The sequence below is a fragment of the Archocentrus centrarchus genome, chromosome 12, assembly GCF_007364275.1.
Source record: "Archocentrus centrarchus isolate MPI-CPG fArcCen1 chromosome 12, fArcCen1, whole genome shotgun sequence".
Lineage (NCBI taxonomy): Eukaryota > Metazoa > Chordata > Actinopteri > Cichliformes > Cichlidae > Archocentrus > Archocentrus centrarchus.
Genome location: NC_044357.1, coordinates 16,035,212 through 16,061,306, shown reverse-complemented (window position 1 = coordinate 16,061,306; position 26,095 = coordinate 16,035,212). Strand labels below are relative to the sequence as shown.

At 39.8% G+C, this 26,095-nt stretch overlaps 1 protein-coding gene across 2 annotated transcripts in view; it reads right to left on the bottom strand.

Annotated features, from left to right (window-relative positions):
- The window catches only part of trabd2a (TraB domain containing 2A), a 53,809-nt gene extending 37,314 nt beyond the window's left edge, over positions 1-16,495 (bottom strand). For both annotated transcript variants that reach the window (XR_004020696.1, XM_030742794.1), the window contains exons 1-2: positions 15,784-16,495; positions 13,779-14,339 (exon numbers count right to left, since the gene is read on the bottom strand). Coding sequence is in view for 1 of the 2 variants with exons in the window: in XM_030742794.1 (XP_030598654.1) it covers positions 13,779-14,339; positions 15,784-15,888 (666 nt within the window). In the remaining variant the exon portion in view is untranslated. The remainder of the gene's footprint in view (positions 1-13,778; positions 14,340-15,783) is intronic.
- Positions 16,496-26,095: the final 9,600 nt, after the last annotated feature.

Sequence of the window (26,095 nt, the reverse complement as noted above, 5' to 3'; positions counted from 1 at the left end):
TGCATGTTAATCTAGAAGTTTTGAAATTTAGTAAAAAAAAAAAAAAGCATTTTGGAATTCAGCCAGGTTTTTCATATGTTGTATCACTTATCATATCTTACTCTTTTGGTTTTTTTTTTTTTTTTTGAATTTGCATTTGCATATCTAAAAATTAACAATGGATTATTTTTTGCCTTTAACTATTTCTATTGGCCTGGAATTTCACAGTGCATCGCTAAACTGATAAACTGAAAGGAGTGTTCCCTTAGGGGATGTTACTTAGTAGTTAAAATAACTCTTTTAAAACCCTTTAAAAACCTTTTCCTACCTTTCCCTGCAGGCCTGGTTTGGCTAAAAGGTTCACGATCTTCACAATTTTAAAAGTTCAAAAGGTTCAGAATTTTGTGAAATATGGCATCACTTTGACTAAATTGCTTTGTACTATTTTAAATCCATAGACACTGGACCAAAATTCCCACTGTACAGGATGATGGGTACGATTTATGTTCTCCGCACGACAGAAACAACAGACAGCAGGATCAGAAATAGCTCTCCAAGTTTTGACTGTAGAAGTTAGAGAAAAAGACACAGCAGGAATTAAAAACCCACGGAGTGCTATTTACCACTGGCCTAGACTCAGAATAAAATCACTGCAGGCAAACCAAACTGAAGAGGCCAGGCACATGCACAAGCACACAGCCATGCTTATTTACAGTAATATGCATGTGAACACTTTCAGTCAGCTTGCATCACTTCTCTTATTCTAAACAAAAACACAGACTGAAAGCTCAATAAACTCAGCATCGACCTTTAACGCCAGCAGCAGTACAAATGCTACACCTCACAATCACCTACAGAATAAGTCTGTGTAATGGAAACTGGGCCCTTGCATCCAAACCATCTGAGAAATGAATCTGTTTATTGGCCTGTCAGACTGATCTGTACAGGAGACAAAGGAAGTGAAGGCGGTAAACAGAGGGCAAAAATATTTTTGAGAGACAAATAGTGGGAGGAAAGAGAGAATAGCATTTCCACAGGGGGGAAAAATAGTGATAAATAAAAAAAAACACAGCGGTAGGGAGAGTGAAAATCAGAGCGCAATGGCTGTTGTTGTGCAGACATCTACCACTACCCACAGCTTCACAACCACAGACTTATGAACAGTCAACTAACTATGAAAAACATCCAAACATCATAAATGTGTGGGAGTTCAGTTTTCAGAGAAGTGACTCCCTTTACAATCACTGTGGATGGTAAAAACATAAACATCATCCTGATATGCAAGGTTACATCAAAATAACATCTGTCAAAGCCACGCAAATGATACACGATGTACTGTTTTTTTGGGGTTTTTTTTTTAAAAAGGCTTCAACCAATTTTAGAACGGGGAAAATTGTGAGAAGAGAAACAGCCAATGAAAAATGCACACAGGGGCCAGAGAGTGGTTTGGATACAACTTTAGATCACATTTTGGGCATTTATGATGATTAGGGATCAAAATTAGAATCATGCCTGTCAAGTCTCTATATTGTTGCATTGCTCAGAAACACTTAAGCTCAAAATAAAAAACAGAATAGTGAAAATAAATCACATCCCACAGTTCAAAATGTACTTGTTTTGCCCAAGCAACATTCCAACAGTGAATATATTGAACTCCCAATTAAAATTGAACCTTACATTTTTTGCTTTATGAGTGACTTCAATTCATTAAAAAACTCAATGAAATGATTTTCTGTTGTTAAATTTATTGGCCAGGTAATTGATGTCTGATCTAATTTTTAAGATCCCAAAACAGAATCATTAAACTCACAAGGCCTTGCCTGGAGACACGCTGCGAGCAAGTTAGAAAATAGTTTTTAAATCCAGAATGGTGATTAAATCTATGAAAGATGGACCAGGTTGTTGAAACCTCTCTGTGGGGAACATCCACATAGCAAAAGGCAGGAAAAAAGTGAAACGAGGCCAGGCAAGGCTTCCAGTATGGCTTAGTGACGTGGACCAAAAATTATATCTCAGTATTTTGAGCTGTATGGTAATACATGGTATTTATCTCAGTATCTTCTACAAGCAGGGCTGTATTTTTGGTTGTAGACTAAAAAAGTAAAAGCTACTACATGTGAGGTGTCATAGACAGAGCAGAAGCCCCCAAAACACAAACAGGTTTTGGGTAAAACCAACCCTGAAAACCTTCAAGCTCTGACTAGAAGTGACTGCAGCTGATGGGAGTAATCTGATACCTGTGTTTATTATATGTATTTGTCTGCCATGTGTGGACGCTTGCATGCATTCATAAAGGCTTAGATACATTTATACATGTTCTTTAACCTGTCTTTTAGGCTAGTACTTGAATACAGCAATGGTAGAGGTGTCATTTCCATCTACCTTTTAAAAATGAATCAAACACACGTAGAACCAGAGAGATGGTACGACATGCAGACAAAAATGCACGGCACCAAAAAAAAACACACACAGCACGGGTTTATGCAACATATCTGTCTTCATCTACTTTACAGATACAAAACAAGTCAAATCACCAGACCATCACATTTCCCGTTGTATTCAGACCAATATATGTAAGTTATCTAAGCAGCAACGATTAATCAAAAAGAGTATTCCACTGAAAAGATCTTATCTTAACCTACAACTGCAAGCTTCCAGAATTGGAAATACTGCTTTCACCATTTTTTTTTCACCTACGTGGAGAGAAACTGTGCAGACCCTGTGACACTGAAATCTCCAATTAGCACTTAGAACAGCTCTGTTCTCAGCCAAAAACAAGAAAATATCAAATTTCCCTTTCATCTGGGAAAGAAAATGAGGCACGACCAGGTACAACAATGTTTAGCAGTTACTTTAACAGCCTAACACTTGTGCTTTAGAGTGTCAGCAGCTTAAGACCTTCCAGAAACATCCACTAGTGTCCTAACCTGACAGATGCAGAGGATCTCCTATGTCTGCATTGTGCTGCTGCCTTAGGTAAACTGAGGTTATCTGATTACCTCTCCAGGTCAGTTTGCTTGTGAAAGCTATGATTGGTTGTGGATCCATGTGTAGTTCTGGTCTCTTTGCCGGCACAAGTCAGAAATTTGTGACACTCACCACGACTGTCAAATCCACCGTGGCTACCATCTTAAATAATATCTCAAATTCTATGAAGACTGTCTACACAAAGTAGTGAGTGCCAGAACTCAATCATGTAATGTCTACCCATACAGCAATTTTCTGTCAATACATAGTTATGAAAGTAGGGGGGGTGTGGGGTGATTGCTGGCTAGGCTCTGTGGAACAGTTTTTAGTCTGACAGTGAAAGTTAAATATATGTGAATGGAACACAGCTAATAAGCTATGCTAGTATATTAATTTCTTTTTTGGACTCTGCAGCTTGTGTTTATCTTATATGGTACAATGGAGCTACAATGATACAAAGACTTTCTCCAAAGTCAAATGCTACCTTGAACAGCATGACTGATTGATTTCTTTTTCATACACAGATCGTCTGATTGTTGCTACTTTAAATTACTTAATTAATTAATGAACTCCCAAGAATCCTCAGAAGAATTGTTGCGTAAAGTCCTGGCACATGGAGTTAAGTGTAGTCCCAAAGTGGCAACTATTCACCACTTACATAACATTTCACTTTTTTAGCTAATTCGTAGAAACCATGCAGTAAAAACATCTTAAAGGCATCTACTGATGATTCAAGCTGTGCTTGTTTTTAGAAAGTGAACAGAACTTGGCAGGCGACAGGTGAGCAATGGCATGGATGTGAAGAAGGAATTTTGCAGTGCATTTTGAAAATCATCACTCAGCTGGAAAAAAAAAAAATCAAGTTGATGTTCAAGGCAGCTATTCATTACAGTCCTGTTGTGTATCAAGGAATGTAACAGCATTGAGACACTTAAATCACTTCAAAACATCTGTGCACAACAGCAAAAGTCTCACAAACTGTCCTGTGTGGTACTCACCTGTGAAATTCCACTACAACCACAAAAATGTGGACTGGAACCAGAAGGACTCAAGTGCTTTTACAGCCATGTCAGATCAACTCTTTTAAAGTTTATTCAAATACATTTAATAGATCAGAATTATTTAGCTACTTCACTAGTCAGTAGCAGCACTCATAGGAAAACTTACCTGACTAAATTAATAGTTTACAGACTGAAGCCAAAGCCAAAAAAAGATCTAAAGGGAAATACATGCTACAAATGTTTAATCAACTTTCTAGCCTTCTACATATGAGAAAGCTGACCTCAAAGCAGACCTATTAAAAAAATTATTGTCTGACATTCCTTCAATTAGGAATGATAAATATATTATATTCTTAATTTTTAAAAAATGGCTCTAGAAAAAAAAAAAAAAAACCCTTTTGACAAGTTCCAGGTGACACAGAAACTATTAATCCTCTGTGTGGGAGCTTGTGGACAGCTTTGGCCTTGTATCACTCGGCTGAAATCCAGCCAGGTTTGGCTCACTTCAACAGGCGGTGGAGTAGCTGGATTTAATCCAGACCAGCCGCAGACCTCGGCAGCACACAGAAAGCATGAGCTTACCAGGCGCAATTTATGAGAAATCATGTCATTCAGCGAAAGGTTAATTTTCAAACTAAACTTTTGCTTTAAAAAGCATCTTCATCTTCTTTTTTGGCATTTTAAGCATTCAGTGAAGTTTCAGCTTGATGATAGTGCACCTTTGGACAGCAGCTTTGGGTATACTCTTTTAAGCATTCCAAGGTGACTGTAGGCAAAACAAGTTTTAGTGGTTTTACCCACCACTGCACTCTCAACAGAAGGATTAAACTGTTAACTGCTGATGTGTAGCTGCATGTAAAGAAGATCATCATTCACATTTTCATGATGATATGTAGCCACTGGGTTTCTTACTTCACATAGGAAACACATTAACATTGTTTAAAATGATTAAACAAATCTGAAAGCACAACTATTAGAGCAAAAACTGCAATTTTTTTGCTATTTGTTGCACATCTGTTGATATCTACACACACAGAAATGCATATTAACTACTTACATTCAGAGGCCAGCCAAAACCCCACAGATCTCAAAGAGAAATACAGAAAATTCTCCACAAATAGTGATGTATTTGCTGCAGGATGGTGACGTAACTGCAAAATGGTATATAGGTGCTCAGCAACCTTGCTTTCACATAGGAATATAACCAGAATACAACCAATGCAGACTGACTCAGATCAATTGCGAAGTGTCTGTGTTCATAAATTGTCAACTGTTTGTTCAAAATTATTGCCAAGCCTTCACCAATATGTCTGCAGTCGGTCCGAGTTGGACCATGATTGTTTGGAGACAGGTTTCCTGATGCAATCACCTTAGTTACCCAAAAGTTGAGTGTTGCACACACAACCTCTGGGCAACCAATTGGTTGCCACAACTGCTTGCCTCCGACAGCAAACAAATGGCTAGATCATTTGTAGGAAAACAAACAAGATAAAATTTATCAGAGTCAAGTCTGAACTTCACATCAAAACATTTTGAGGTGTTTTATGGATGTTAATAAATGTTTAACATCAGACTTAAAACAAAGCAGATATAGAAATTGTGGGTAAAGACTAACCATTAGGAACAGCCACGGTTTTTACACGGTCCTTTATCACGACACTTTTACTTACAAAATGTTTTTAGTATTACTACTGCAAAGCTAATTTATAATAAATGACGCTAAAATAAGCATTTATGAGATTCCTTACTTTTCTACAGTCACATGCAAATTTTATGCTAATTGGTTGTGGCTTAGTATAAACAATAAACTGGGGGCCTCAACCACATCTAGCCTGCAAAAATGTTAACTTGCACCACAATAGAGGGATTGATGGGCACCAAACACACTGAAATTAGCATCATAATGACTCCTACCTCTCTCACATGTAACCTACATTAGCTTTAATTATTATATAATTAGTGGTAAGTGAGGGTTAAGTTCATTTGTAGATGCTGAGTTTTTCTTACTTAAATGAAGGCGGCGCTTTACTGTGAGACAACAAGATCTGTGTTTCTCCGTGAGCTGTTTACTTTCAGCAAGGTTTCATAATCAGATGTTGGAACAGTGGATGGAAAATTGCCTGTTAAAATAAGCAGTTTCAGAGATATCTGTCAGTTCATCTGTAATTGCATTCAGAGTTATTTTTACATGTCCCATTTGAGTTATTATACATTAAATCTTTGAAACAGATAAAACAGCGATTAATTATTTCTAATGAAGTGTGTTTAACTTGTGTTACCCTTGACCAGGATTGGTGATTTGCATTTATTTTACATAAGTGGCAGCCATTATGTGCAGTTTTCCATGTTTTGCTTAAAAGTTTATATTTTCTAAATCTTTCATAGTAACTGTTGTGTATGAATTCGGAGTATCAATGTATGACTGCAGTGTGGTGTTGGTACTATAGTTCTCTTGAGCCTGCAAAAACTTTCATGACTTAGCATTAAGTCAGAAAGACAAGCTATTAAATCCCTCACTGAGCTGCAGAAGCTTGTGTTACACAGCCAGGAAAAGCCTGCGGCAGTCTCAAAAAGTCAAACTCTACTCGGTGGGAGTGTATTACTGTATATACTTTCAGAAATCTAAGCTCATTTTCTTGGCACGCTGTTGGCACCATCCAGCTGAATCCCATCTACTTTGAAGCAAATATACTTGAAAAACAAAACTATGCAAATAGGTGGACTTACACAGGGAAGGAAAATCGAATTTGTAAAGTTTTTCTACCTCGGTGTAACACCAGTAAAGAACATGCTTTTTCTAATTCTTTTAAAAAGGTGTTCTGTTAAAGAGCATGCTAACAATAAAAGAAATTCTCTCTAATAATGCAAATATTTGAGGAGATGTAGAACACGTGTAAGCTTTAAAGCAAAACAGCATCACCTCCAACTCTGAAGTTCACACAGAATGTTGGAAACTTCTTTGTGGAGTGATATGAACAAGGATGCTGGCACTATATTCAACTCTTCAACTGCGATGATAAAACCAAAATCTTGAAAATCTTGTTTTTTTGTTTTTTTTTCATATCAACAGTCAACAGTTGATTTGTATTCTTTTCAGGCTTGTTGACATACTTTGTGCTTCAGTTTCTGCCTGTAAAGCGATTTGGAAGTAACAGTTGCTGCTTCTTTGTCTCTGGTGTCGTGTATCCAGACAGATTGACAGATAATGTCTGAGGAAATGCCAGACATCTAATACGGGACTGTTTGGTCAACAGTGGGAAGGAAATCAAGCACCCCAGTTTGACATGAAACCAAGGAAAGAAGCTGTAAGGGCATGTTGAAAGTTCAACCACAGAGCTGTATATGCACATACATACATAGATGCAGGCATACAAACCATCATTAATATCCAAAGTCCTGCAAACAAGCACAGATGTGCACATGTGCATCGAAATATTTGCATGCACACACAAGCAACAATAAACGGATACAAGCAATTATATGAACAAATATACACTGGACAAACATGCCCCAAGCTCTAATTAAACGCAGACAGTTTACTCCCTATGATCAAAGTAGAGCAAAGCAAGACAATAAATTATTTTATAAACAAGTTAACACTAGACATAAGAATACGGATGACGTTCTGCCACATGACTAAGGATATGCAGCTGCACTGCAACACCTGGACAACAGGTTGTATTTATATGGATGTTTTTCACAAAAAAAAAAGTCTTACTGCACAGAGTAGTCCATGTCTAATTTGTCAGGTTTTTAAAAACTACACTGCAAGATTCCCTTTAATATTTTATACAGTGACATTTCCTTGGCATGGCCATTTCATCAGTTATTTAAAAATATCCACACGAGTCATCATTTCTCCAAAAGAACAAATTAATATTCATTAAGTCAAGACAATTATTTGGCTGAGCATTAAAATTCTACTTCAAGCATACCTTAATGAGCTCAAGAAATGCAAGACCATGTTAAAATTTATTGCTGTTCACATTTTTCATCACTGCAGGCCATTCTGCTCAGATGCTCACTGAATCAATGTCCTACACTGCTCCAGCTTTTCAGTGAGACAAATGAGATCTAATCAGATTTGCTCCTGTGTATTACTATGAAATAATGTCATTATGACACCATATGCTCTCTGCCTCTCAAACACACCGAATACCACTGACCTATCAGCAATTAAAATGGCATTCCCTGAATTATCTGTAGTGTCCTGATACTCTTGAATTGTGAGTTTTGGTGAAGAATTTAATTACTTTAAAACAGTTTGGCTAATTTAAAAAATATGTATTTTCTCATCCCAAAACATGGGTAAATAACAACAATAACAAAATATAGCCAAGCTGTGTCATAAGCAAGTGTACCGCGCCACTTGTCCTATGGTGGAAATGGGACAGTGTCTATAATAGGCTAGCTATGGCCAAATAGTTCATTTAAACCTCTGTACCATTAGTGGCCTAGAATTTGCTGAGAGCGCTCTCATATCTGTGCAGGAGAAATGGAGAAACTGCCTGGTTTCATCCATAAGTAACAAAATCATGTGCAGAGCACCACAACATGGTTGTGTATGCTCATTGCTTGTAATGTGACCCTGTAATGGTCCACTTCCTTGACAAGTTCTCCCTTCATGTCTCAAAGAACTTCCTGATTAAGTAAAGGTTAAATAATTCAAACAAAACCAAGCGCATAGTGTTGTATTTAAAGTTCATGCAGAGTTTTGTAGAGATAAAACAATCAATAGGAAACAGGTAAATTAGTGTGCTTGGAGCTGTTGCTAGTAAAATATGTTATACTGCACCAGTTTGATGTTTTTTTTTTAATATTTTCACACATGAACCTCAGATATTATTGGGGTCAGGCAGGTACATTGTCCAAAGTTGCCCTTTCTCAAATGTAGTACACATCTGTCAATAGTCTGCATTCATACTACAAGAAATACTCATTTTGGTTTAGGTGAGGGCAGGGCCAGGTTAAAGTATGCAGGACGCAGGACACTTGACACCAACTTGCTCGCTGTGAACTCACCTGTCAGTGACCTGTGCTATTCTCAAGTGGACTCAACTGAACAGCAGAGGAACTTTGTAAGGAGCTGGCAGGTTAAAGACGGCCTAATATTCGATCCACATTTGCTTTTCACGTGTCCCTCCACTGCGTGATGGTTCAAAAAGTTCAGGGCCGCTGTGCATGTGTGAAAACGGCTTAGATTACAGACATGCAGGAAGATATGATAATTAGGTTAAAATCACTGGTGCTATTGAGCCTTGTCAATGTTAAGTTTCACATCAGACAGAAGATATGTTTGGTTTTGCTTAGTAAAATATCTCTCTGATATCTTATGCTTCTCCTCAGGCGAAGAAAGATGCACTAAAGAGAGGGAAGAGATGAGAACTGAAAGCGTAATGAGAACTGAGAAAGAGAAAACTTCATTTTGAGTCAACCTCCATCTCTGATGTTATAAATGTGGGTTTTGTTTGGATATCATGAGGCCTTGCCTTATGAGACCTAGCAGATCCAGAGCCTGGTGGCCTGTCAGTTCAAGTGAAAAGAAAATACCACAAATGGAGTTTCAAGGTTGTCAAACAGAGGTAACGTCATGATACCTTTAATGGAGATGGAGTCACGCCTTAATGGCTCTTCTACTGATCTCAGTCTGCATCTCAGCTCTCCTTGTTCTCCTGGTCATGAATGAACCAAATGGGCTTCAAACATTCCTTCTCTGTTCTCCTAGACGTACACTGAGACCTGCATTCATCACCTCTCCATGCACCATTACTCCCAGTGATGGGAGGGAAGAAACAACACTTTCATTAGCAGGTCCGCTCCACTGAGGTGTGGAATGTCCTGTGGGTTTCCAGCAACAGTGACAGAGAAAGCCAGCCTTCATGCAGCTATTGTTGTCCTCAACAAGCTCACTTAGTGTAATGGGCAAGGCTGAGCTTGCTCTTCAAAAGACTGGGGGCACCACGCAAGAATAAGAGCAGTCATGCTTAGCCAGATTAAAGATGTGACAAAAGAAAGTATAATAAGTTGTGGTTTGAAAATAATGACCTAAATGTGCTTAATTTATATTGACAAGCAAAAATGGACACATTGCAAGGAAAAAAGTTGCCTGTTTTCCTTTTTACAATGTAAAAAATTGTGCCAGGTACCAATACTTCAGGGTATCAACAAATTGCTTGTCTTTAAGGTCCGTGAATCCAGCAATTTTTCTAACTTTCCAAAACCCTCAGTCCAAGAAGCATTCCTACTGCATGCAGTAGTTCAGCATCCTAACTTCCTCAAAACTCATATGCTCCAATTTCTATTCTTCATACAATTAATTCATCACTTTCTGAATGTCTACTTTTCAAGGAAAGATTTGTCAACAATGTGTATCATCATCTTTATATGTAAATGATTACATTATTCCATCTCCAGTCCCTTCTGTGAATGTATCTGTTTGGGATAGAAGGCAGGAAGCTGGAACATCAGCTGATTACAGAAAGGGTTTAGATTATGAAAACTAAATGATGGTAGTGAAATGATGGTGTAATTTTTTGCTTATTTTTTTTTTTTTTTTTTTCATTTCTGAGAAGAAATGCAGACTTCAAAACCCTTTAAACAATGTGCCTTGGATGTAAAATTATACATGATTGCAAGACCTATTTGTCTTAAACTTCTTCAGAGTCAGATTTTGGTAAAATTCCTGAAGGGCAACCATGATTTTCCAGTGTGAAAGTCAGAAACAAAGACCCAGCCCAGCCAGTGGTGCAATCATCCAATCAGCTGTGGAAAGGTTTTATGTTGATTTTTCTCTAAAGAAGAGAACATCTACACTAACTGTGGCTTTGAAAATCAATTTCTACATCAAATGCATATCCATCTGAGTCGTTGGAAGGGAGCAGGCAGACATGCTGGGTTTGTCCTTAACAAAGGCACGAGGAGAAAACTTTTCACTGCTTCAGTACATTAAATATTTTTATTTTGCATGCCAGATCCAAACAGCCAGTGAAAACATTACAGAGACTATTACAAACCATAAATGTGCTTCTCTATTTACAGCCTGATTAAACATCTCTGTCAAGAATGGTGGCTGAGGCAGCAGTATTGTTTCACCAAGCGTGTATCTCACTCATCACACTCTATCTGGACATCTTACAGTTGAGTTGAGCTAAAAGGCTTTAAATGGAATTGCCCTTTTCAACTACAAGGCAAAACTGTGAAAAAAGGTATAAAGCGGGCCGCTTTAAGCCAGCGGGGTGAAGGCGTCAGTCGAGCTGCTGGTGATTAGACTGAAACTGAGTGTGGAAATTATGGAGTGCCAAGCTGTGTGCTGTTTTGATAGGATCAGGATAGGGGTTGTTTTCAGGACACTAGAATCCATTGTTGAGCCTTCTGGAGGTTTTGTGGACCTAATTAAATGGAAGCTGTGATGATGGAAGGTTTAATCTCTTTACAGGTCTGTTGACAAACTCAATTTCAGCCACCCACAACCTTTCTCTGATATTGATAACAACAATTCCCTCATGTCTAAATGACAAAATAAGCAATGTATCAATGTCTCACAAAAAAGGCCACTGTGCCTGATATGAAATTAGTTCAGGAAATATGCCACCTCACAAAGATGATAAATGACAGATTCTGGTCATGCAAACTGCAATTACTTGTTAGTGTCAAGCACATACACCACTAAGGATAAATCTATTCTAAAAAAATCTAGACTGATATGGATGCATTTCACATGATATAGAAGTGTCATATTCCCATATAAATGGTATAGCTACACCATGTGTTTACGTTCCCTACTGCACGCAACGAGACAAGTGAGCAAACTGTTCTTATTAAAGGCGGAAACAGTAAACTTGTTTCACTACTTGAGGCAATAACACTGCGTCGAATACAACTTGACAGTACCAGTCAAAGTTTGACTTATGCTGTGTCACTGAATGTAACGCTTTGTCACTATTATAACACTATGATAGGCTCAACATGATTCAATGGCAGTGCACTGACAGACCATCTACCAGCAGAGAGCGTCTGTTACCAGATAGATACACTGCCCAAAGTATGTGGTACAACCAGCCTGTGGGTTACTCCTGCTTGTGCTGTTATTGGACCATCAGCCAGTCGTGGAGAAGAGTGAAATTTTACCATACAAAGGCTCTCCACAGGCAAATATCTATGCAAACAGAAACAACTGTGGCAGCTGGCACCTTGTGGAAACAGGTTCTCACTTAAAATCAGGCTGTTAGTTATAAGTGGCAATAGCTCACTGGAAAAGAAGGATTTTGGTTGCATTAATAAATACAGCTGCCTGCAAGCTCCACTCACTTTTCATGAATATCATTATCACAAAATATTGTGACAATTGGTTACATTGTATAATTACACAAAAAGATGGGGTTTTTTTTAGAAAGGGGTTAGCCATTCAGCTGACACTCTCATATTTCCTATTTATTAGAGCAATCAAATAAAAACACTCACAGTTATTCAAAAGCATTCTTACATCTGTCTTAGGTGTTTACAACTGAAGCTAAACTTAATCATCTTACCTCAGTGAGAGAAAAGAAATCTGCTCTTACAGTAAATGTAAGCACTGCCACGGGAAAGAATGACAAAACCCACCATTAAGTTCACACCTGATTGATTATATGTGCAGTAAGATTATTGAAACTCTCGTTTCTATCTCTAGAGATTATTATAAAAGTGGTGCTGCGTGGTTTGTGTTGACACTTATGGTGGCCAACAGGGCACCCTTTAAAATAACAATTTAAGCTTCCGGGTGTAAGGCTAAATGGTGTAATCCTTTTAACTCCCAGCCAGCATTAGCAGAAATTCCTCAATAATATGCAACATGATTTCATAGTGACTGCTGTCTTTGAGACATGTTTATAATGCTGGAAGGGTCACCAAGGGGCACAGGCAGACAGACAGAGGAGATTTAAGTGCGCTGCCCTGAGGAACAAGGTTCCTTTTTTTCTGGTAATTTCAGATTTGAGGTATTAGAATCCATTTTTCCTTAATAACAAAGGACATAGAGAAACAAGCAGTTGGATGTTTGTACAGCTGATTACTCACACCACACCTCTCTCCACATAAGCTGTGGGGGAAAAAAGAGCAAGAGAAGAGGGCTGTGATGCAAAAGGAATATCAGAACTTATGCATGTGGTCTTTGTCATTTGTATTTGTGTTACACATTCTAGTGTCCTGATGTATTTTACATGATATGAGAGCAGCAGGGCTGATTTGACACCGAGTTTATTGAAACAAGCAAGCCTGATGTCTAAAGTCAGAAGACTAAACCCACCAGCTGCTTCATGTAGCATCATCTTATTTGGCATCAACAGCATGAGTTGGATGTTGTTCAGACTCTAATAGTCCAATACCTGGATGTGCTGATCTGGGTAATAATTGCAGACACACTGGTCCATGTTATTCTGCTCACCAGAACAGAGCACCAATCTGAAAAGAATGCTTTTCCTAAATGTCCACACTGCTGACACTCCTGTGTGGAAGTTATTAAAACCAATGTAAGCTCACTTGGAGCTGCTGCTACACATTATATCTCAACTGTGGAGACAGTCATATCCCAGTGACCTTTTGGTGTTTGTGTAAGTTGTAACTGTAGCCTAAGGTTTTGGAAATAGCATCGCTACAGTGTATCAACCTCACCCTCCTTGTCAAGTTTCATTTATCTAAAACAGTCCCTGCTATAGAATTATAGTTGCACCATTGTATTTATGTTGTGTTGTTTGTTATTTCTGCTTACAACATTGACAATTTCACACAAGCACCAATAAGACGGTATGATGAAGAAGCAGTAACTGTAGTCAGTCAGTAAAGTTTCAAACTAACCTGGGAGAAGTTGAGCCCGTTGAGTGGATGGCACTGTTCCTCCACCTTCTCGACAGCTCCTGTTCTCTTCCTCATCCTCTCGGCCTCTTGGGCCAGATACAAGTCCAGCACCGGCACCCCTCTCGTCTTAATGTCTGCCTCAGTTAACGAGTTCACCATCAGCATCACCCAAACGGGTCGCTTCCTCTCCCAGTTCCCAGCGATGGCATTGAAGAGGTAGTCTGCATAGAGGCCTTTCCCTCTCTGGTCCGGGGTCATCCAAGAAGGCATCATGAGCTTTACGTACTCAAGGTGTCTTTTAAGCCTCCTGTAAATGTCTCTGGGTAATACGTCTTGCAGGTTCTCGCCTTGAGGAAGCAGCTGGCAGCTGGTCAGGGCTGAGATGGTGTAAGGGTCTGTTAGGTCCAGCTCAAAGTAGACAATATTGCTCTCTTGGAAGGCCTGCTTGGAATTTTCAGGGATGAAGTCCCAAACACGTGTGTAGGGAACATGGATTGTACCGTAGAAATATGAAGGAGGGTCCCGTTTGATCGTCCACAGGAAGGAGTTTAGGTCAGTTTGCTGGGGGTGGGAAGAATAAGAATATTAGAATATTAGTGGGACTCGAATCAACATATGCTATCCCATCCAACCATCCATTTTCTTCTGCTTATCCAATTCAGAGTTGCAGGAGCCTATCCCAGCTGTCATAGGATGAGAGGCAGGGTATCACCAGTTAACCTAAACCCAAGCATGTCTTTGGACTGTGGGAGGAAGCCAGAGTACCCACACATACATTGGAAGAACATGCAAAGGTGTTGAGGTGACAGTGCTAACCACCACACCACTTTGCCACCCAATATACATACATATATTATATGTTAGGTAATAATTTGCCAAATATTTTACTATTAAATAAATGAATGAACATTTGGACATTCCAGAAATTCTCAGGGAGCATTGTTTGTTCAATAGTCCTAAACCACAGTGTCATAAAATATAGAAATTCTTCATATTTGAGATCACTTGAGAGATCACACTTTGAGATTCTTGATTGTCTAATTAACTGCAGTAGTCTGTTGCTCAACTAATCAAATTATCAGTTAATCAGCACTAAACAACAGCAACTCCAAAACATGCGAAAGAATGTGAGAAAGAGACAAAGGGGCAGATTTACAGTCATTCCATTATGTTTACATTGCACCCTGTCTGACACCAACTGCCTCTTTGTCTGTGAGAGGCTGTTTATTAGACAGACCGCTAACACACTGATAATGACTTATTAACAGGCCACTTAGAGCCCAAGTGTCAAATGAACAATACACATGTCAGTGACTGTCACGACTACAGGCCCTGAATGTTTTCCGTCCTGTTGCTGTTGGATCTGAACTTAGATGGTTTGAGGGACTCTGAGACGTGATTAATGAAACGCTAATCACAAGGAAATTGAAAGGTAAACAAGAAAAGGAGAGCTGAGAAATTTTATTTTATTTGTAAAATACTACATCTTTTTGTAGGTTAGGTAAGGACCTACAAATAACACAATGCCAACACACAAGAGGAGTGTTAAAAGAAATTTTGATCCATTGATTAGTTGACAGGAAATTGTTGACAATTCACTGCTTTATAGGTCTACTAGTTTTAATTGTAATAGGATTATTCATTTAATTCATTTGGGGTTTTAACTGCAAGTCATATTAACACCTTTGGGATTTGGGGACTTGTGCAATTGTTTTTTTGTTTTGTTTTTTTTTTCGGATTTTATGGACCAGAGCATCAATTGAATAATTAAACAAATAATGACGGCAAGTCAGCAGCTACACGAAAACAAACAAGAAAAGCAGGTTTAAACGCTAAACATCTCCAGACTGAGATCAACTATCTTGTCCCTAATGTAAAAATGTGCAAAAAAGCACCTTTCAGCAAATTAAGATGTCACTTTACGGTTAAACCACTGACACAAAACTCCCATTTTGTAAACTCTAGCAGCGTAATCACTTATACACTCCTTCTTCATACAACTTACTTTCCTGTTTAGCTCGCAGCTGGCGGAGTCCTTCAACCTCCACTGGTCTGCTCGGACCAACAGTATGAGGCAGGACTGAATGAATGCGCCCAAAGTGCCCCGCATCGTAGCTGTCTCCAAACGGTGCGCGGTGGCCTGTGTTTACTCTACCACGACTTGTTGCAACAACTATACCCCAGAAAGCATGGACAAAGTCCTATTTCCACAGCTTCGGCTCCGTGCGGTCACGTAAAACGAGCTGACAAGTATCCGACAAACCGCCGGACAAAATCATGTTGACTTGAGCCTCCGGGACGCAGCGCTGCTGTTTCACGTGTGAGAGGCGGTCATTGGAGTTTACACAGGGTCACATCATCCTCTCACTGTGGGTCATGTTGCTTTTTTCCCATACACACACACTCCCTTCTCTGTATTGCCTGCTAAACGATAATTGGCACAAACACACACACACACACAAAAAAAATCCACGAATTTATCCAAAAGTTGGCCGCAAAAGTTAAACCAACAGGTCCACGCCGCGCCAGCACCTGAAGCTAAACATCAGAATAAAAGTCGGGATCGCGTTTTGACCTATATGTTCCTGTTGTCCGGTTGGAATGGCGCACGAAGCTGCACTTCACAGAGAATATTAAAAAAATAAATAAATAAATAAAACTTTTGCGCACACTGCTCCGTCTATCTACCAAGTCCGCACTGTTTGTTTCTGCGTCTCTCTGTCTCTCTCTCTCTCTCTCTCTCTCTCTCTGACGTGTGTGAATGAGCACCTACCACCCCCACCCCACCCCACCCCCTCCCCCAGGTTGTCTGCATAAACCACCACCCCGCTGCAGTCCGCTCTGTCTCACACACGCATACAGTAATCTGATTAAACATCACCTCCGTGATCACTATTCATATGTCAATGAATTCAATGCGCATACCTTTACAAAACTTAAATCATGAGCAATTTATCATCTATATGTGCGATTAACAAAAGCTGCACTGATTACAACATTTAGCCCTGATTTCAATTATCGTTAGACTGATGAGGTCTCTTTTTGTCGCCCCATAGGAGCAGGCCCTAAGGCATTTCTAGGGTGCCGCTGGAGATCCCGTGGATAGATTATCATGTTCTAGTCCTTAATGCCTTACAAACAGGAGGCATTAGCATGAGAAAACCTGCCATAACACTGGTTTACATCTGGGACAGACGAGGAAACCACAGCGCTTCACCTTTTCATGAAAGGCCAGCAGAGCCATGCAGCAGCTGTTAAAAAAAAAGGTCAATCACCCCGCTCCCTGAATAAATAAGGACTACTTTCAGTAGTTTCGTGGCCTAATAACTCAATATGGCATTTTTATTATTTAGGGTCCATAAACAAAATTTGTTTGTAAGCTATTTTTGCATATTAATTAGGCCACGATACGCTAATTGGAGCCAATACAGCTTTAAATTTTCTTGAGCTCCGGCAATTTTGGATTGAATTTACAAAGCAGGCTACAAGTTGCGTCCAGAGGCCGATCTGTGCGCTCTGACTCGAAACCCCCGGTTCACACGAGGGCAGCGAACACATGTTGATGTTTTCAGACGTCTGAGTAAATACAAAATGGTTTGCTGATGCGAAGAACGACCTCGGGGCCTATTTTCTGTCGCTTGCTGTTTGCATGCAAATAGAACAGACTGGGGGGGGGGGGGGGGGGGGGGGGGGGGGGGAATCGAGTGTCTTGCATGATAATTGGTTTCAACAGTCTAAGACATTAAGCTCACAGAGTCAGCCTCATCGACTGTTATTGACAGCTTTGACTCTGCGTAGGATTTTAATCTTTTTGCAGAGCATTTAACATTGAAGTGATAATAAACATGGGGAAATGAAATCAGATATCTGCATGTGTGTAGATTGCCACTGTGTGCACTAATAATCTATAATGTGCCGACTCTACAGTGCTTCTGCACAGCTGTGTGTGTTAATGCTACAACTGTACCAATGTCTCTTAAAGCGCCTCCTAGTGGATACGATTGTCTCTGCTGACTGAGACACTTCAGGTCTAGACAGAAAGAGAAAAGACGTGGAGAGATGGTGATAGAAATCGTTACTGCGAGTTACTTCTGAGCTCTTCCCGCTGAGTTTATTCTGTCCAAAGATAGTGTGGGGATATTTCTTGCCGCCTTTTAAAAACAAACATTTTTAAAGTGGCCTATAAATATAAAATTATAGTACAAGGTTCCCTGTGCTAAATCCACTTAGATTCCATTTATTCTGATAGTTTGAACATTGTTTTCCAGGACCAATCTGAGCATCACTGCTTTTGTCTAATCATGTTATAGTGACTAATAAGGAAGCTGTCAATCATGTACATAAACAATTACTGGAAATTATCTTAATCTTAAACTAATCTGTCCAAGAAGCAAGACAGCTGTGAATGTGTGTCCGTGTGCATATGTGTGTTTGATCATTTGTATCATGCGTCTGCATAAAGATTAAAAGAACGTCATCTGTGTGCAACTAAGCACACACCTGTTTTTTATCTGACAAAGGCTATTCTATCATCCTCCCTAGCTCTATGTAGCATCACATATGGTATGCCTGGCGTTAAGAACCATTAACTGATATTTTTTTATGGCTCTTTACTGTGGCAAAAGTCACATTTTTAGTACTTCACTTGGGATGAGGATCGGAATGAAGTCTGGGGTTCATGACTCCTCAGAGATCAGGAATCCACAAACTAGCACGTTACTAAAACTGTCACTTCAGAGCAAAATACCTTCATAACTTAAAACCATATGACACACCAGCATGTGGGGACAATACAAAGCACATAGTTTTATGTTCTTATGGGTTGAAAAGTGTTTTTTGTAGTAATGATATAATTTAAACCTTGTCAGGTAACTACAAAGATTATTTGGTTCTATGGGGTTTTTTTTTTTTAAGTAAAAGTAAACTAAATGTTTGGGTTTATTTAAAGCAGTAATTCACAGTTTTAACTGTTACACTTCGAAAATCATTGGCAGTTTTTTAAGACAGTTGGAATGATAAGTGTGAGGACATTCATTCAAATGCAATGATTGCAAAAGTTTGAACAGCTGAAACTAAAAGCGGTCCACAAACCATTTTTCTCTTATTATTTTTTAAAGAGGAGTCTGTTTGAAATCTGGAATGGATTTCAGTGTCCGTGCAGATACAGCGTTACATCTGTATATTTCCACTTTAAAGTGGCTCTGTTTGTGGAGATCAAACAGAACCGGAGGTCTTCTAAGAGATCCTGAGCAAACATCTGATTCTGCCTCTGTAGAGAAATCTTCAAAAGGGTCTCACAGTATGGAAATGACCGCACATGCTTCATTATATAAAGATGGGGTGGTGAATGCATTTGATCCTGTCAGGTGACTCATACGACATAGCATTGTTTTCTTGTGTGTGTTTGTCTACAATAATGTATCATGAGAAAATTAAGTGTAAATGTGCAGAACTAAAAATAAGTAAATATAAGAACAGCTTAAATTTTTCCTCGGGTGAAAAGAAAAATGTGGGAAAACATAACCAACACATGGCAAGTCTGGAGCTGCGTCACTGCATGCAAAAGCAACTAGGGCCCCTTAAACAGCCTGACCTAGGAGGGGAGCTTTTCAGACCTACGACCTGCAAGATGTGTGATGCAGCCAACCCCAGTTCCTTCCTGAATTTGCGGGGACCCCAGCATGCTAACCACTCTGGTGGGCAAGTACCTTGTGTTGGTGTGGGAGATTGAGTGGTATCAAATGAAATAAAGTGGTCTGGCCTGTGCCTTCCATTTCCTGGACTATCATTTTCCAGAGTTTCTTATAGTGACCGGTGCCAGATGGATGCCATATCAGAGTTCTGTGTTTAGTCTCTGGAAAACATTCCTGATTGTTTGTGAGAGCCTTTGGGTGGATGAGGTTTATTACCCATCACAGGTTTACTCACGTGCACCAAAACACCTAAGTCCAAAGACTAAGTTCAAAGTTCAATGCTTGACCTTCTGGTTGTATCATCAGTTAAGTAGCTCTTTGTCTTGGGCACTTGTGAGAGTAAACAGTGAACATCTAGCTGGCACATGTCTATGAGGGCTTTTTCCTCCACAGAATATTTCTGGATGCATTCGGTGGATCTTATAGACATGGAAGCAAAGAAAGCCATGTTTAGAACCAGCACTGGTGGTTACTTGAATTGTGGTCAGCAGGTTGTCAGCGCCTGTTGGAGCTGCAGCTTAAGAATCATCAAGGGGACACTGATGCTGAAGGAGGCTGTCAAGCTGAAAAAAGGAGACCATTTGGGCTTGGCTGACCCCAAGGTCTCCAGAAGCAGTAGACAAGTACCTGCAGGACAGAAGAACTACAGCTGTGATGTAGGAACAGTTCAGTTAACTTTAAGTGACTTTTGGCAAAGGCTCCAGATGACTCTGGAAGGGAAACTGGGGCCTGTCCTGAGCTGTAATCAGTCAGGAAGGAGACTTGCTGACCTAAACTGTGGATGCTGGTGGTGGAAAGTACATTTTGATGAAGTGTTGAACTAGGCAAGAATAAAATAACAGGAAGAGATGAGAATCATATGCACTGCATAAGTAGTTCCAGCAACGGACCAATTACAGATGGTCAGTCATATAAACCACTGTCTTATTTTGTCTAATTGAAACGACCTGGCTCTAGTCTCTGCTGCTTGCATGCGCTTGCAGCTGCCTGATTGTCTCCATGCTTACATTGCCTGTCTGCTGGCCTTTTCACACTTGAACTCCAGATAATATTGGAAGAATCAGGTTGAGAAATTATCCAAAGATGTCTTTTCTGATATTTAACACAGAGGTGTACTCACCACAAAAAAATATTCTCTGTGGTTTTGGCATGTGGGTGCCTGGATAAAACCTGCAGAAGCCAGGACACATGACGCCCACTCACTAGCCGTGATTTCTCAGGACTGTCCCAACTGTTGTCACGTGCACCTTTGTCTGGTAATGTCTAGACAAGTTCAGAGCTGCAGTTCATGTGCAAAAGTGGCTTACAGTATGTGGTTTGGTGGAGGTGGTTGACTTTTATTTCCAGTACACATTATTGTACAAAACAAAGCATTCAATTAAACCTGGAGCGGATCTTTATATGCAGACATGTGAGAAGTTTTGATATTCTCATAAAACAAAAATCTCAAAAAGAAATAAAATTTATGTATTCCTCAAAAATGTAAAACTCTGCCCTTAAAGCCATGATGCACCGTATTTCATTTTTATCCTCAGGTATTTTTGAGTTATACACAAAGACTTTAGTTTTTAAAAAGACATTTTTGAATTTCACAACATACTTCCATTTAATTTATTGTATAATCATTTGTGATGGATTATTTATTGATTTCCTCTGAGCTCCTAGAAAGAAGTGTTTTAATAACAAATGAGTCAGATCAGAAGGGGCCTTTACAGCACCATCTCCCTACTGTTGTGGCTGCAGATGCAATGTTCAGGCCAAAGTCTCACTGGATCAACTAAACTACATTCATGACTTTGAAAAACAGTCACATATTAGATTTTTAAAAGCATCTTTGCTTATTGTGACCTAAAATACAGTGAAAAGCACATATCTCTCAACATTAATGTACCATCCGATCCCTTTCTCATCAGGACATCAAATTAAATCAGAAGTAAGTAATTCAGACATGGTGTGCAGACATACTTTCATCAGTGAGGTCAGAGAGATCATATTTAATGACAGATTTGATTATATTCCCCTCACAGAAACCAGACTAGACCAAACAGGAGACTCAGAGGCTGAGGGAATATCAGTGTGCTAGGCAGGTAGTACAGAATAAAAACAAGGCTGTGGACATTGCACCCTTTGTCACAAAATGGCATTTTATTTATTTTTTTATTTCAGCATCTCATTGATTGCTTTGCTGATACATATTTCAACTATTCACCTGTTATGGGTCTTGTATATTCTTGGTAAACAGTGAACTCAGAAGATGTCCAGTGACTCACAGCTTTTATTAACGATACAAACCACACCGAGGAACCTTGTGGAATGCCCTCTACAGGCAAATCCTGATCTGTCATTTTAGTAAACAGAGTTTTCCATTTTCTGAGTGGAGTTTGTGACGGTCATGAAATCATGATCGGCTCAGAGTCATTTACAGTATTTACAAATGAGTTCTGGAGGGTATCTGTCTTTGTCAGGCAGAAAAAAAACATGACTTTCTTGCACAGATATTTGACTTCTGTAATGACATCTTTCAGGGGTTTTTGGAAAGAAAAAGAAAGAAAACCACACACATTTTCTTCCTATGACATGATAATTTGTCTGAATGGTGTTTTGCTCTGCTTACAGTAATCCCATCTATTCTAATCTGTGACTTCTCAACACAAGCCAACAAATGTCCCAGATATCTCAGCTTCAATGAGATTTATACAGAGACTTTCTAGTTTTAGCAGGCACACAAAACCACACGAGATTGTTTTTGATAGTCACAGCACATTTAATTATCTGGTACTTGTAAACATCTATAGTTTCACGTTTCAAAAACAAACATGACATTAATGGCAAATGGCATACACAGCAGAAAAGACATGACTGCATGGTTAGTCGTGATGGAAGTGGTTGTGTGACTGAGCCTTTAGTCACAGCTTCAAAGGCAGAAGTGGTGTTTGGGGTGAAAAGCACTTACTGGAATCCAGGGTGTCCCGGCGGATCTGTGGGCAGACACGCATACCTTGTATACTTGATCCAAAGCTCTGATCCCAGTTTATGTTCTTAATTGTTCATCATCCAACCACATTCCTCCCAGCGTTTTCTCAGTTCTGTTAGGAAACACATTCGTGTGGTTTTGCTTAGGTGTAAAAAGGCAGAACAATGTTGGTTTCTCCATGTTGAGCAGGTTTTGGTAAAAACAATTTAAGGTGTAAACCAAAGCATTTTTCTAATCATCAAGGTGTTTTTCTCCATGACAAGACTTAAAACATATCTAAGAGACCATTAAAAGACATGGTTTGATTTCCAAGAATTTCATTTTTTTCTTTAATTAAATATTCAAAAAAATATTTCTTGTTTTTCCTACTGTTTGTGGCAGGGCAAGCCCATTAGCACAACAGTTTTATTGCATCTTTCTTTTTTGTTTATTTACGGCATGTTAAAAACAAAGGTTGAAATCCATTCACTTTCCTCTGCTTAGTTAGTCCAGGACTGGCTGAAGTCTATCCCAGCAAATCACACCTACAGACAATTAGGAATGAGCAATTAACCTAAACCCATGCATGTCTTTGGACTGTGGGATGAACCCATGCAGACATGGAGAGAACATACAGACTTCACACAGAAAGCCCCCCAGCACTTTCTTACTGTGGGGCAACAGTGACAACCACAGCACCACCGCACCACTCGAAGTTCCATATGGTGCAAACAAATCAGGTTTCTCAAAGTAGCACAAAAGCAAGAACGCAAATATTAACAATACAAAGTCCACTATGCTAATGAATGATTGCAGAAGTCAACCTATAATCCAGTATGGCATAGTAGTCTATTTTGAATCAGTGCTACAGCAGGCACTAGTGCCTGAGTGTTTTTCCTCAGGTTTGAAGCAGATTGTTTTAAATGACTTGTTTCAGACCTACATTTGAATTTTCCAACAATTTATCTTAGGATTGCACTCACTAAGGATGCAGTCAGAATGGCAGGACATTAAATACACATATGTTTTCTTAAAGTTTCCTCAGCCCTTTCTTTTAAACCAGTGTTTTAGTTCAGGCAGTGTGAATAACATGGAAAGACCTACGTAATAAAGCCAACAACTCCTCCTGCTGAATAGTCATATCAGTCGTTGCTCGTACCCCCTGAAACAGCCAGTGTAAGCATTTCTGTAATTGATCCTGTTAACAGATCACATCAAAGACGACACTTTAATGGAGAAACTGTGATGCTTCATTTCTTTTTAAGGGTCTATCACAAAAGGTGCCAGATGTAACATAATTTGCTTGGCTGGAAGTTGAACTTGTGGGCCTCCGAAGTTAAGAGTAAAATGTCAAATGCCAGACTTCACTGATAAGTTATTTATTTTGCCAAATAATCATGGACAGTAAAATAAAACTGGCCTAGTGATAAGAATCATCATCCCCGGCATGCAAGTAAAAGACAGGGTGGGAAAATGGAAGAAATATTGAGAAGAGTCATCAGAGGTGTGTTATGGAGCTTTATTTGGGGGGAAAGCACACAGAGACAGGGATTTAATTAATCAAATTCTGGTACAAAAAGCATTAAAAAAATATATATATATATGGATTGACATTTCTTTTTTGCATTTTTGGCTACAGCGGCTTTTATCATCAGTGGAGAGAGATAGGAAACGGGGGAAAGACACAGGGGAAGACACGCAGGCAAATCGGCGACGGGCCAGGACGTGAACCCGCGCTGCCCACACCACAATGCGGCATATGCATGTGGCCGCCGGCCTCACCACCAAGCCACCCAAGCGGCCTGGATTGCCATTTCTGTGTACTTCTTGATCCTACTGCCCATATCATTATTACAGTTCGATGCACAGTTAATATTAGGGATTATTAAACCAGTAAAATGTCTGAAACCTAAAACAAAAGAACTGTTTCAGTGCTCGTTTGTCCATACAGCTGCAATTACCATGCCTGTCACTGAAGACTAAAGGCCTGACAATAAATGGCTACGGAGGAGAGCAGCTGTATATGTGAAAAGCAATAGCAGGTCAACTCACTCGGGCTGTCATGTGTCCATAAATCAGCTGCAGTTTCTTTGTCTCATATATCATCACACTGGACCTCAGACACACACCTGCTCATTATCAGAGGATGACTAAACTCGCTTGCACTCCTTTTCCATTAAGTTTGATCTTCGTCACATCAGAAAATGGACAGGGGACAGGGTTTGGGTCAGCAGCAAAACCAGAATTAGAATAACAGCACATCAAGAGAAAGAGAGGATGAAGGAGTGTGAAGGAATGCAGCTGTTCAAACAGCTCTTTGATTTAGTGGTCACAGCGGACAGTGTGACTCACTCTGGCTCAAACACCATGGAGATCACTCAGACGTTCATCCCTCCGGTCCGATGGTTTTCTGCTCCCTACTGGTCTGTGTGTGTGTGTGTGTGTGTGTGTGTGTGCGCGTGCAGTGCCTCAACATGGTATTAAGGTTAATGTTCATGCAGTGTACTTATGAAGCTTGGAGCCACCTGAGGACAAAAAGCCAAAGTCAGCAAAAGAGCTGATGTACAGTGGTGTGCAGAAGTCCTGATCTACTCATGTCTTTATATTTTGCTTCCAAGGAGCTCAACTTTTGTCCATCCATCCATCCATCCATTCGCTTCCACACATCCTGTTAAGGGTCACGGGGGGGCTGGAGCCTATCCCAGCTGTCATAGGGCGAGAGGCAGGGTACACCCTGAACAGGTCGCCAGCCTGTTGCAGGGCTAACACGGAGTGACAGACAACCTTTCACACTCACATTCACGCACTCAGTCACACCTATGGGCAATTTAGATTAGCCAATTAACCTAACCCCAGTAAGTGCATGTCTTTGGAATGTGGGAGGAAACCGGAGTACCCGGAGGAAACCCACGCAAGCACGGGGAGAACATGCAAACTCCACACAGAGAGAGGGAGAGGCCTGGGCCAAGGTGGAATCGAACCCAGGCCTTCCAGATGGTATTCTAACTGTGAGGCAACAGTGCTAACCACCGCGCACCGTGCTGCCGCTCAACTTTTGTAAAAAAAAAAAAAATTTTAAGTGATCTCAAGCAATGGTTCTCCAGGTTTTCTGAAGGTCTCTCAAAATTTTCTTTGGACATTGGCTCCTTTTTCACTCATTTTCTGTCCAGTCCTTGATTGTTTGTTAAGCCACTTAACACTGACCTATGAATCATTCAACAATAAAAAAAAAAAAGCATCTAACTCAAGGGATGAACCAGTGCTGTGTCTACACATAACAGACAACTTAGCAAAGAACCAATTTTAAATTGTATCTTTAGGCACTTTGTCATCAGCAGCTTGTTGCAAAAAAATATAATTTGTTCCAGTTTCTTTAGTTGAATGAGAAAAATACCAACTATAACATAGTTTGACATATTTTCCTTAAGAAATTTGAGGAAACTGGGCAAATGGAGGATAAAGAAAGAAGTTTCAGGCCTAAAAAACTTTTTAGAGCAAATGTACAGTATCTGAAAGTCATGTCCTTAAGAAAGAGGACAAAACCCAGCAAAGATCTGACACAGGACGTGGACCTTCAGTTGACCATTGAAGCCTGATCAGAAATGATTTCAGTGAAAGGGGTGGCAGTCAAGAAACCATATTTAAGAAAGAGAAACGGGGGGGGGGGGGGG